Source organism: Pristis pectinata, chromosome 27, assembly GCF_009764475.1.
Source record: "Pristis pectinata isolate sPriPec2 chromosome 27, sPriPec2.1.pri, whole genome shotgun sequence".
In the NCBI taxonomy this organism is placed as follows: Eukaryota; Metazoa; Chordata; class Chondrichthyes; order Rhinopristiformes; family Pristidae; genus Pristis; species Pristis pectinata.
In genome coordinates this window covers 24,790,395-24,803,891 of record NC_067431.1, presented here as the reverse complement: position 1 = coordinate 24,803,891, position 13,497 = coordinate 24,790,395, and the positions used below count along the sequence as shown (strand labels likewise).

Below are 13,497 nucleotides of genomic sequence, written 5' to 3'. Positions count from 1 at the left end.
GAATGCTCTCCACCATACATCTGTAGAAATTTGCAAGAGTCTTTGGTGACACACCAAATCTCCTCAAACTCCCAATGAAACAGAGCTGCTGGTGTGCCTTCTTCATTATTGCATCAATGTGTTGGGCCTGAGATAGATCCTCTGAGATATTGACACCCAGAAACTTGAATCTGCTCACCCTTTCCACCTCTGACCCCTCAATGAAGACTAGTGTACGTTCTTCCAGCTTCCCCTTCCTGAAGTCCACAGTCAATTCCTTGATCTTGCTGACATTGAGTGCAAGGTTGTTGTTGCAACACCACGCAACCAGCCAATCTATCTCAGTCCTGTACGCCTCCTCATTGCCAGTGAATATTCCAGTAAGTTATTATCACCAGCACCCTCACTCAGTCTCTGAGACATGCCTGTTGTGTTGTGATAGAACTCGATGACTCAGTAGCTGGAACTGACTCCACATTATATCACCATAATTGATACAAAGAGTAGATTTCTAAGAACTGCATCCTGGCTGATCCCAATCATTATATTGTGATGGTGTGTTCACAAACACCTCTCATTTAATGAGCAGATTAAACGTACACATCCTATTAAAATCCTCCTTTCTCAGGAGGGAGACTTGTACTGTGTTACCTATTAAGGGAACAAGAAAAGGCCATTCAGCCCTTTGTGTCTGTTCTGCCCTTTCCACTTGATCTTGGCTGATTTGTGCCTCAACGTTAATCCATATTCTTTGATCCTCTAACCCAATGAAAATCACTCAATTTCAATCCTGAACATTTCATATCAACCTCTTTCTGGGTGAAGGAATCCCACATTTCCACTGTTCTTTGAGGTTCACTCCTGAATGATCCGATATTAAACTGCTCTCCCCATATCCTGGACTCTCTCAGAAGAAAGGAAGTGTATTTGTGGCATTCTGAAATCATCGAATATCACTCTTCACCTTCTAAAATCAATGGAATTCAAATGTTTTGTGTATCCTCGCTTCACCATTTATTCATTTCATCCTCTGTATCATTCAATGAATCTGCAATCTTTGTGTGCATATTGGTTATAATGGCAGATTATGACCCAGAGGCTGGACTTGTGACCTGTAGTCATAAGTTCAAATCCCAGCATGGTATCTGTAGAATTTCAGGATGAAATTGATTACATAAAAATCTGTCAGCGTGAAAATGCTACATTGTTATTAAAACCTTTATGGTTCACTAATGTTACTTTAGGGAAAGACATTTGAGCATGTTACTCCCTCTTACTTATCTGTGACTCCAGACCAGAGTGGTACTATTGACTCTGAGATGGTCCAGCAAGCCACTCAGCTCAAGGGGCTTTTATTTAAAGGAGGAAAATGACAGCTGTTCCAGTGAAGTTTGGGGACCATGAACGAATGAAGAAACACCATCCCACAACTGGGACATTTAAGAGACTCTTAGATAGACACATGAATGATAGAAAAATAGGGAGAGGGGGAAGGGTTAGATAGATCTTAGAGCAGGGTAAAATGTCGGCACAACATTGTGGGCCGAAGGTGCCTGTACCGTGCTGTAGTGTTCTATGTAACTGGATGTCCTTCTTTTGGTGTGTTGGCTCAAAATGAATGCAACTTTATTGTGCCTGACCTTTCTCTGCCGCCAAACTAAAGCATTTTTTTTTCAAAAGTCCCTTTGCATCCAGTTCCCCTGTGGTTCTGATCAACATTTAATTTGCCTTTTCAATTGTCAAATTTCAATTTTCAAATGTACCCGTGCACTAGCTTTGAGTGAGGCACTTTCTGATATCTCCATGAGTGCTCATGTATGAGTTTTCTTACATGCTTGTGCATGTCTATGCATTTGTCTGTGAACTGCTTAGAGGCTCTTAGATCGGCACATGAATACGCAGAGAATGGAGGGATATGGACCATGTGCAGGCAGAAGGGATTAGGTGTCATTGGCTTGATTAGTTCGGCACAATATCAAGGGCCGAAGGGCCTATTCTTGTGCCATATATTCTATGTTCTGTGCTTGTCTGACTGTATGTGTCTGCACGCTTGTTGATGTGTGCTTGTCAGTACTTGTCTGTGCTTACATTTGTGTGCTGCACACACGTGTCAATGTGCTTACTTGTATATCTGTGTGTGTGGCATGTCTATAGGTCTGTCTGCTTGTGTGTGTGTGTGTGTGTGTGTTTGTGTGTGTGTGTGTGTGTGCGTGCCTGTGCATTCACACGTTTGCATTTGTAGCATGCTCTTTAACTTGTACAGGATCTGTTGTTTAACCTAAATTTTTCTCCCCACAGGATTTGCTTTCAAGATATTTTGAGTCAAGCTGTTTTTCTCCAAAATAATTCAGTGGCTATGTGTTAATCTCAAAGCCTATGTTTGGTGATCAGCTGGTTATTTAACCACGTGTGTATGTTCCACTCCAGATCTGGGAGTCTGTGCCGTTCCTCAGCTCTTACGCCAGCGCCGTTGAGAAAGAGAAAAAGCTCATCCCCCTGCACCCTGACAAGCTGGAGATTATGTGGAACGGTACGTAGTGAGCCTCTGCATTTATTGAGTAGTTTTTGACAGACGGAAATTGACCACTGTGAATCTCAACAAGGCCGTGTACAGCTCACCATCATCACCATCTCGATTTCTTTCACGCTCCCTGCACTCCATAAACTCCACTTGTTCAGGAAATAGCCACCCATCTGGGTCTCAAAGAGTCAAAGACCATTGGGAGCACAGAAGGAGGCTATTCAGCCCATCACGTCCTTTGTGCCTTGAATTGATGTCTCCAACTCATGGTCCATAGCCCTCTAGGTTAAAAGATCATTGATCAACGAGGTACTTGTTAATTGCAATATGGGTCTCTGCTACCACTGTCCTTTAAAGCTGTGATTTCTTGACCACCAACATCCTTTGGGTGAATAAAAATTCCCCAGTCCCCAGCCCCCCTTTAATCTTTATAGTTATAACCTTAAATCACTGCCCCTGTCCTTCCTATTCTAGGCTTTTCAATGATGATTATCACCGCCAGTCTATAATTCCAACACTCCAACATCCCATGTCTCAAATCTTTGAGCCTCGCCTCAATCTCACCACACCCAGTCTCTGCAACGTTCTCCAGCTTCCCCCATCCATTGGTCTACTGACCCCTGTCTTTAGTCCACTTGCCCTCCTTTTGTCTCAGCAATACCAGCAAAGCTTGCAGACACATCGCTCTTTATCCATGGCATTCTCTCTCTAATGTTCACCGCTGATTATCATGACCCCCTAGCTCGGTTGGGAGCATGTTTTCCTCTTGAGTCATTGGGCTATGGGTTCAGGTCCCACAGCAGATGCCCCAGTCACATGTTGAGGGGGATCTTCACTCCATTGTGTGCTGCACACCCTTCAGGTGAAAGGACAAACTGAGGAGCCCCTCTGCTTTCGTGGGTAAGTGCAGAAGATGCCATAGCATCTACTTGGTGCAGCACAGTGGCACAACTAGTACAGCTGCTACCTCACAGCTCCAGGTTCCCAGGTTCAATTCCGTAGTGTTTGCATGATTGGATCCTTGACAGATTACATGGATAGGAAAGGTTTAAAGGGATATGGGTCAAACGCGGGCAAGTGGGACGAGCTTGGATGGGAATCTTGGTCGACATGGACCAGTTGAGCTGAAGGGCCTGTTCCCATGCTCTATGCCTCTATGATTCCCTGTCACCGTGTGAGTTTCCCCTGGGCACTCTGATTTCCACCGACATCCCAAAGACACGCAAGTGGGTAGGTTCATTGGCCTCTGTAAATTTCCCACAGTGTGTGGGGGAGTTGATGGGAATGTAAAGGGAATAAAATGGGATTGAGTGTGAATGGATGCCCAATGGTCAGCATGGACCCGATGGGCTGAAGGGCCTGTTTCCATGCTGTATTTTTCTGTGACTGTTCAGAGTTGGGGCTGGGATTTCTCCATCTGTCCCAGCTGTTACTTATTCCTCAACGAGAATTATTTTCTTAAAAATATACAGATTATCTCTTTATTCTCACTTTGCTGTTAATGGGACTTTGCTTAGTTCAAGTTAGCCACTATGTTTCTCTGAATTACAACAGTGACTTCATTGGCTGTAAATTGGGTATGTGTTACGGTCTTGAAAGATGCTATGGACATGCGAGCTTTTGTAGTCTCTTTCCTTGAAATCTGCAATCAGCCTCTCTCAAGTGCTGTTCAGTATTTGATTTTGCTGCTCGGTTTATCTCTTTACCCCTGGCCTGAGAATGGAGATGCAGTTTTCACTTTCCACAGAGCGAGATCACAGGGCTCAAGATGAGTGCAAGGGAATGCAAGGGAGAGGAGAATATCAGAATCAGATTTACTATCACTGACTTACATGAAGTGAAATTTGTTGCTTTGCGGCAGCAGTACAGTGCAAAGACATAAATTTACTAATAACGAGGTAGTGTTCATGGAGCATTCAGAAGTCTGATGGTGGAGGGGAAGAAGCTGTTCCTGAATTGTTGAGTATGGGTCTTCAGACTCCTATACCTCCTCCCCAATGGTAGATGGTAGAATATCCCCTTGGCAATAATGTGCATGTGTGGATAATATGACTGTGCATAGTAAGTATGTATTTAACATCCTTCCAAAAATAGTCAAATTTAAATTCCTGTGCACTGCCCAGGGCAGTTGCTGTTTTGTTGGGGAGCCTGGCTTTTGGGGTGGGGATAAATTAGAAGCTGGTCCTTCGCTAGCCTCCTACCCCATCCCCTGTCCCGACCAAAGCCCACTGTGATAGTTGGATTTCAAAGCTCCAAATGGTGTGCATTTAATTAAGCGTCCTTAACTAACATCATCTGATGTCTGGGAACACTTCAAACAAATTCTTCTTGTGGTCTGCATTCTTTAGATAACTGCTGCCGTGTATTTTATTTGGAACAAATGAGAAGGATGAGGCCATTTAGCCCCTCAAGCCTGTTCCACCGTTCAATGAGATCATCGCTGACCTGTGACCCACCTCCATATGGGACCTTGCTCCCATGTCCCCTAAAATCTTAGGTAACAGAAAACTATTAATCTCAGCATTAACATTAACAATTAACCTATAGTCATGTATCATTTGTGAAAGAGAGTTCAAAATCTTGATCGTTTTCTCTATGTAGAAGGGTTTCTTAATTGCACTTCTGAAAATCCTGGTTCTAATTTTTAGACTGTGCCCCCAAACAGCAGAGATGGATTCTCCCTGCCTACCCCTAATAATTTTAAAACCTGACTAAATTCTGGGGAATGCAGCTGAAGTCTGTCTTGATAAAACAGGAAATGCTGGAAATATTCACAAGGGAAGAGAGAAACCAAGTTAAGTTTTGGGCCAGTGACATTTTTTCAGAACATTCTGGAGGAAGATTATTGACCTGAAATGTTCACCTCTAATGCTGCCTGGCCAACTGAATATTTCAAGCACATTCTGTTTTTTATTTCCGCTTGTCAGTATCCTCAGTATTTTGCTATTGTGTTCTAGTTTATATAATCTCTCATCACAATTTAATCCTTGGTGCTCAGCTATCATTCTAATGAATCTATATTGCTCTCCTTCTAAAGCCAATATATAATTTCTATGGCATGGTCCAGGCATGGTTATTTGATTTACCATCTTATAACTCCTTACATACTCTAGATATAAGGGGCATCTATCCGTCAATAATTTAGATTATGTTCTGTACCTTCCTTCCAAGGCATTTTTATTGATCTACGTGCGTAAGGCTCTGTTCTTTTGGACCTCTGATGTTTTTAGCTTTTCACCATTTAGATTGTGCTTTGTTCTACTCTATTTTGGTCCAAAGAATGATCTCATACTTCCCTACTGAGAAATCTAGTTGCTTAATCCACTAATACCTCTTTCCAATTAATTGCTTCCATCTACACATCTTACAATGCCCACCCATCTTTGTGTCATCATCAAGTATGTGGTTTTCCATCCCCTCAAATGAGTTGATGAAAGATAGTTCGCAAGTATGAATCATAGAAGTTAGTTCATCATTCTGTCATCATGGGAATGGCAGCAGCATTTTTGTAACGATTTGTAAGGATTGTTAGTAATTTAAGCACATGGTTTCGGTTTGACATCAGGCACTATTTACCATCTCTGACATTCTCTCTGAGAGCATCTTTTATTATTTTTAAATAAGTAGTATTCTATGCCCTGTAATTGTCTTTTACAAAATGGATTTAACAAATAGCAGATCGCATATCCCTTCTTGCCCCTGTTTCTCTTTCTCCATTCTTGAGTGTCCCTGCATCTATTGTGCACTCTAACTCACATGCATGCACACTCACCTATTTACCTCTCACTCAATCTCACACTTCCTCTTGTACACACAACCTTGATTCGTTAGTCTTTTTCCCCCACATGCCTCCTTATTTTCTCTCGTTGCCCTTTCCTGGGTAAGCAATTCTCATTCTTATGATCAAAACCTCCACGGTTTCTCCTCTTCCTCTTTCTATAATCCTTCCCAGTACCCCAAGCCGAGATCGATGCATTCCTCTAGTTCTGGGCTCACGCTGTTCCTTGAATTTAATCATTCCACCGTCGGTCTCCAGGCTTCCATCTGCCAAGACACAAAGCTTTGGACTTTACTCCATAAACCTCTCTGTCCCTCTACCTCATTCTCCACCCTTATATTCTTTAAAACTTACCTCTGCCCAACCCATTAGTCACCTGTCCTAATACCCCCTTATCCAGCTGAATGTCAGTATTTGTTTGATAAACCTCCTGTGAAGTATTTTGAGATGTTTTTTTTTGTCATATTAGAAAAGGCAGTTGTTGTTTTGCACAGACTCTTGTACCTTTCACCTGCCATATGTGTGAGTCGCTCTCTCGCACACTCCCCAGTCCCAACCCACAGATTTAACATAAGTGGCAAAAATATCCAAGTTACCAGCTGCTGCCTCACAGCACCAGTGACTTGGATTCAATCCTTACCCTTGGTGCCGTCTGTGTGGGGTTGGCACATTCTCCCTGTGACTGTGTGTCTTTCCTCTGTGGGGTCCTTCCACATCCCAAAGACGTGTGGGTGGGAGGTTAATTGACCGCTGTAAGTTGTTACTAGTGTAGGTGGCTGGTAGAATTGATGGGGATGTGGGGAGAATAGGTTCCAAGGAAAAGTAGTGGGGGAATGGGATTGTTCTGTGAGTCAGCATACACTCAATGGGCTGAATGGTCTACTTCTATGTCATAAGGAAATTTGGAAAATCATTGCATGGACTTTGTGCTTGACGTACGGACAGCCTGTCAACTGGCTCTGCTTTGCTGGAGAGAGTGAGCCTGAGGCACCGAGATGGAGGATACTGGTGACTTGGTTGCCAGGAAGAGAACCATTTCTGAGCTGTGGTTCTGTGACACCACCCAGCAAAAGTTTGCCGCTAACCCCCCTCTTGGCCCAGAGCCTGTGGAGACCTACCGCCTGCTGTGCCTGGTGTCGTTACTGTCCATTGCAGAAGGAGTGGCCTCCAAGACGTGCATTTACTGGAGCTGGCAAATGCTGATTGCATGTGAGAATCTGTATGTTCTTTCCTGCCACAAGCTCTTGGAGTTTAAGACAGCTCTGCTAATGCACAGTCTCACATGAAAGTTAATCTGTTCCTTGATTGCTGCTGATGTCAGGACTCGGGTCTTGCTGCCAAGGACTCTGGTAAACCGCTTTTGAAGACTCTGACTTGCCTGTACTAGGAGCAGTGAGCTTAAAGTAACTGCAGGGAATCCGCAGCTACAGTCATTTTACAGCAGTTGGAAAAGAAACTAGTAAGGGACAAGCCTTGATTCACCAAGCAGCAAACAATCTGCTGGAGGAACTCAGCAGGTCAAACAACATCCCACAGAGTTCCTCCAGCAGACTGTTTGTTACTCCACATTCAACTGTCTACAGTCTCTTGTGTCTCTTTCATTCATCAATACTGCTGCTAAGATTTCTGACATAAAATTGGTTTGGTTTATTATTGTGACTTGTACTGAGGTACAGTGAAAAGCTTGTCTTGCATACCAATCGTACAGGTCAAATGACATTGTGTTCACTGTTTGAGGGAATGTTGGGGGTAGCAGCAGAAGAGTTGGATGTGACCTCCGACCCTGGTTTCAGTTGGAAGAAAGATGCGTGGCAGTGGGTGTCCCTTTGGATCATTGGCTGGTCTACACAGCTTGTGCTAGGCCAACTGGAACCATGAAGCAAAGTACAAGTCGTCACAGGAGCTCGGCAGGCCAGTCAGCGTCAGTGGAGAGAAATAGACTGTCGACGTTTTGGGCCGAGACCCTTCATCTGGACTGAAGGAGAGAAGAGGGTGATGCCTGGTTATAGCAGAGCCGGGTGGGGAGGGAGGGAAGGGGGGTGGGGGAAATTATCCAGAGCCAGCGGTGATAGGTGCACATAGTGAGTAAATTAGACAAAGGCAGGAATCTGGGATAGTGAAGTGATAACAGTAGAAGCTAGAAGATAACCAAATGTGGAATGTAAATAGTGAAGGGCTGCAGAGAAGGGAAGGAAAACCGAATTCAGAGGATGGGGGAGGTGTGTAGCTGGGATGGGATGGATATGGAAGGTAGAATGAGTGGAAGAACCAGGAAGGTGGGAGCTGGGGGAATGGGAGGAGGGTCTGGGTAGAAGAAGGGGATGGACAGAGGGTTACCTGAAATGGGAGAACTCAATATTCATGCCATTGGGCTAAAGGCTACCCTGGCGGAATATGAGGTGCTATTCCTCAAGTTTGTGTTTGGCCTCGCTCCAACAGTGGAGGAGACCAAGGACGGAAAGGTCAGTTGGGAGAATTAAAATGGCTGGCAACCCGGAGCTCCAGATGGCCATTACGGACAGAGCTGGGGACATGGTCGTGCTCTGGTGCGAAGCTCCTGTGGTAAAGTAAGCTTGAGCTCTTGCTGCTTAGGCTCCAGTCCAAGGCTCCGAGGCTTGGCTACAGGAGCGAGGTGCTTCAGGGCTGATGGGCTTGTACCCAGTTTAGACTTCCACCCCTTCTACAAGAGGGAAAGCCGAATTCAAAAGAAGTCTTGGGTCAATGTCAAACTCCATCTTGAGATAATCTGGGTATAACTATAAACATAACATAGCCAGGAAGCTCCTGCAAGGTCTTTTCAGTATCCGAGTGGTTAATGCTTTGTGCAGAAATTTTTCCTCTCCCCTCCTCGTCTCACTTTCTAGTGCACCTTTGGGTCATTTCATTGCATCTGAAAAATGCTTGGCAGCAAGAGTATAAAATATCCGAAACAGCTTGGATTTATCCCATCTGTTTGTTCATTCGCAGAAGTTCAGACAAACACTGTGATTAACCCTTCATGTTACGACTGTTATTTTTATGTACAATAGAATAGTCCTTTTGATATAAAATGCAATAGAGGTAAGAATATCCCATTCACAATTATTGGGTATCCGATATCAAGGATCTGGGATAATTTAACAATCATGATATAGAACAGCAAACCAGGTGTTACCTGTTCAAATCCTCAGATTGCAAGGTTGAAGTGAAATGGTAGCTTAATGGTTGTTACTGGATCAGTAATCTGAAGGCCTGAATTAAAGATTCAGTGAAGTGAATTCAAATCCCATCACTGTAGTGGTTTGTGAATTAAGTTTAGTTAATTAAATAAATCTGGAATAAAATATTAGGAATGGTGACCATGAAATATTGAAATGTCATCAAAACCCATCTGGTTTACTCATGTTCTTTAAGGAAGGAAATTTGCTGTCCATACCAAGTTTGGTTTGTCTCTGACTCTAGCTGTGTGGTTAACACTTAACTACCCAACAATCATGCCAAGAAATTCATCCCTCCTCCGTAGTTCTAACCATACTACATTTGCAATGTCAATACTCTGCTTCCAAGAGTCATTCCATTGAAGGCAATGGAAGAGCTTGCTGGAGCCGCTCGTCAACGCTTACAACAGAGAATGGATTTCCAAGCATTAGCGATTTGTTACCCACCATCAGGAGACAACAACAATCCATTTATGTAGCAAAATGTCCCAAAATCCTCCAGGGGAGTGGTATTTTTAAAAAAGAGGTCACCAAGCCACATAAGGAGATGTTGGTGATTAGTTTATTATTGTCGTATGTACCAAGATACAATGAAAAGCTCTTGTTTGCATGCCATCCAGACAGATCATTCCATCGGGTTCGTACAAAAGGAAAACACAACAGAATATAGTGTTACATTTACAGAGTCATAGAGTGATACAACACGGAACAAGCCCTTTGGCCCAGATTGTCCATGCCAACCAAGGTGCCCACCCATCTAGTCCTATTTGCCTGTGTTTGGCCCACATCCCTCTAAACACCTCCTGTCCATGTACTTATCCAAATGTGTTTTGAAAGTTGTTATTAAAGCTATAGATAAAGTGCACAGCAGGTAGAAAAATAAAGTTCAAGGGCCACAACGAGGTAGATTGAGAGATCAAGAGTTCATCTTTATCATATAAAAGGGCCATTCAGAAGTCTTATAACAGCGGGATAGAAGCTGTCCTTGAGCCTGGTGGGACGTGTTCTCAAGCTTTTGTATCTTCTGCCCAATGGAAGGGGTGAGAAGGGAGAATGACCGGGGTGGGAGGGGTCCTTGATTATGTTGGCTGCTTTCCTGAGGCAATGGGAAGTGTAGACAGAGTCAGTGGAGGGTTGGTCAATGAAGTGGGTTTTAAGGAGTGTCTTGGAGCATGAGGGAATTCCAGAGCTTATGGTCTTGGCAGCCTTCACCATCTGATACCGAGTGTGGGTTTTGTCAGGACTACTCAGCTCCAGGCATCATCACAACCTCAGAGCTGACTTCCAGGTATGAGATGAGAGTAACTGTCCTTAGCATCAAGGCAGATGGTAAAGAGGAGTTCTGTTAAAACTGAGATTAATGGGCATTAGTGGGAAAAGACTCAATCACCGGAGTCATGCCTTGCAGGAAGGAAGATGATTACAGTCATTGGAAGCCAAATATCCCAGCCCCTGGACCTAATTGCAGGAGTTCCTTGACACATACCACCTTCACCTGCTTCATCAATCAGCTTTTTTCATCATACGAACAGAAGTGAAGTTCACCGTTCATTGCACAATGTTTTATTCCATTCTCAACTGAGTGACTGGACCACTCTGTGCCTGCATGCAGCAAGGTAACATGCAGACATGGGCTGATGAGTTGCAAGTAACCTTTGTGCCACAGGAGTGCCAACAAATGAGCTCTCCCACAAGTCAGATTCTAACCACCTCCCCTTGATATAGATCACCAAGCCTCTCACCCTCAACATCCTGGAGATCACCATTAACCACATAAACACAGCGACTACAAGAGCAGGTGAGAGTCTTGGTATCCAAGCAGTAACTGGCTCAGCTCCTGGAACCCCAAACCCTTTCGACACTATCTATGAGGCACAGCAATGTGCTGAATTACTCTCCACATGCCTGGATCAGTGCAGCCCCAACAGCACTCAAGAAGCTCACACCATCCAAGGCAAAAAGCAACTGATTGATTGGCACCCCATCTGCCACCTTAAACATTCATTTCTTTTACCATTGGCACATTGTGACTACAGGTGTGCCATCTATAAAATGCACTGCAGTTTCTCACCTGTGCTCCAAACCCAGAATGTGTACCACCAAGATGGACAAGGATAGCAGGCAAATGGGAACTCCCTCATCTGTAGGTTCCACTTTAAGCTGCAAACCATCCTGACTAGGAAATATATTGTCTTTCTTCGTGCATCTCTGGATCTTAACCCTGGATCTCCCTACCCAACAGCACTGCAGGGATGTCTTCACCAGAAGGACGGTAGTGGTTCAAGAAGGCTTCTCATCACCAACTCCTCAATGGCAACTAGAGATAGGCCCTGCTAGTGATGCACTCATCCCAAAAATAAATTAGTAGTTAGCTGGGAATGAGCAAGAGGACAGTAATTAAGGAATGCAGAGATCTTCAAACGTTATGGGGCTGCAAGAGATTGCAGGGAGGGTAGAGACCACGGAGGGTTATGAAAAGAAGTCTGGGGTTTTAAAATCGAGATGCCTGATTGCTTTAGGAACCCAGCAGGTTTGGGCCAGGATCATCCACCAGTTTTGCGATATGTATGCCGGACTTTGCGCCTGGTATAGAGACTCCAATGTGCAGGATCGAAAGAGGCTCCAGAGGGTTGTAGACTCAGCCAGCTCCATCACGGGCACAACCTTCCATGCCATCTTCAAGAGGTGGTGCATCAAGAAGGCAGCATCCATCATTAAGGACCCTCACCGCCTGGGACGTGCCCTTGTCACGTTACTACCATCAGAGAGGAGGTACAGAACCTGAAGACCCACACTCAGTGCTTTAGGGACAGCTTCTTTCCCTCTGCCATCAGACTTCTGAACGGTCCATGAACACTACCTCGTTATTACTCTTTAGCACTATTTTTTTGTAACTTATAGTAATTCTTATGTCTTTCACTGTACTGCTGCCGCAAAACAACAAATTTTATGACACGTCAGTGATAATAAACCTGATTCCAATTAACTCTCGATGCCTAAACCAGATGGCAGTTCAAGTGTATTTAAACCATTCCAGTCCATGGTATAAAGAACAACTCCTTGCTTTGTTCACCCCTCAGAACAGAATATCCAAGAATAAATTCAATAATTGCCATTCTTTGCATCTAGATTTAAAATGGAGCTATCTTGAATAGAAAAGCAAGGGCCAGAAAAACATTTGTTGAAGATAGATTTACAGTGGGAATTTTTTGGAAATTTTTCTCCTGAGATTATGTGGGTGGAGATTTTCGATTGTCTCTTAGCTTTTAATCATTGAAGGCCAACTTAATTTTATCTTGTATTTCAGGTCTCTGGGACAATCTCTGCTGCTGTCCTTTCTCTGTACGTCCCAGGTCACTCTGTTCAAATTCATGAACTGATTCAAATTGTTGATTTTGCATTTTCAGATGGGATGAATAATGTCCACTCAGTGATACTAAGAGTATCTGGCATTATCAGATTGCTATTAGTGGCAGCTTGCTGTGCAGTTAACTGTTTGTCTCTACACTACAGTAGTGACTACACTTAAAGCACTTCATTTAACTGTAAAGTGCTTTAGCATGTCAAGAATTATGAAGTTCATATTTTTATGATTCTAGCTCTCAGGTGCAATTCCTTGTGTATGATATTTCATCTGTCCAATGGTTGTTCTCAAGAGCAAGTGTCCAGAGGCTATCAGATGGGTCTGGGAGGCCTTTTAACAACAACTTGCATTTATGTAGTGCCTTTAACATCATAAGGCACTTCAGAGGAAAATTATTAAAAAGCGTAATTGACAGCGAGTCACAAATGATGTCAAAATGGATGACCAGAAGCTTGGTTAAAGAGGTAGGCTTTAAGGAGCACTTTAAAGGGCAAAGGAGAGGAAGAGAGGCAAGGGTTTAATAAGGGAATACCATAATTTAGGGCCTTAACAAGTGAAGGTACAGCCACCAATGCTGGAGCAATTGTGGGAAAGACAAGCAGACAGAAATGGAGGAATGCAGTCTGGTTGGAGGGAGTAGGGACGGTGATACCCTTAA

At 43.8% G+C, this 13,497-nt stretch overlaps 1 protein-coding gene across 1 annotated transcript in view; it reads left to right on the top strand.

Moving 5' to 3' along the window:
• Positions 1-13,497, top strand: part of LOC127583555 (proprotein convertase subtilisin/kexin type 7-like) — a 231,374-nt gene that overhangs the window by 169,939 nt on the left and 47,938 nt on the right. Inside the window, exon 11 of the mRNA XM_052039648.1 lies at positions 2,407-2,509. Within this exon, the coding sequence (XP_051895608.1) occupies positions 2,407-2,509 (103 nt within the window). The remainder of the gene's footprint in view (positions 1-2,406; positions 2,510-13,497) is intronic.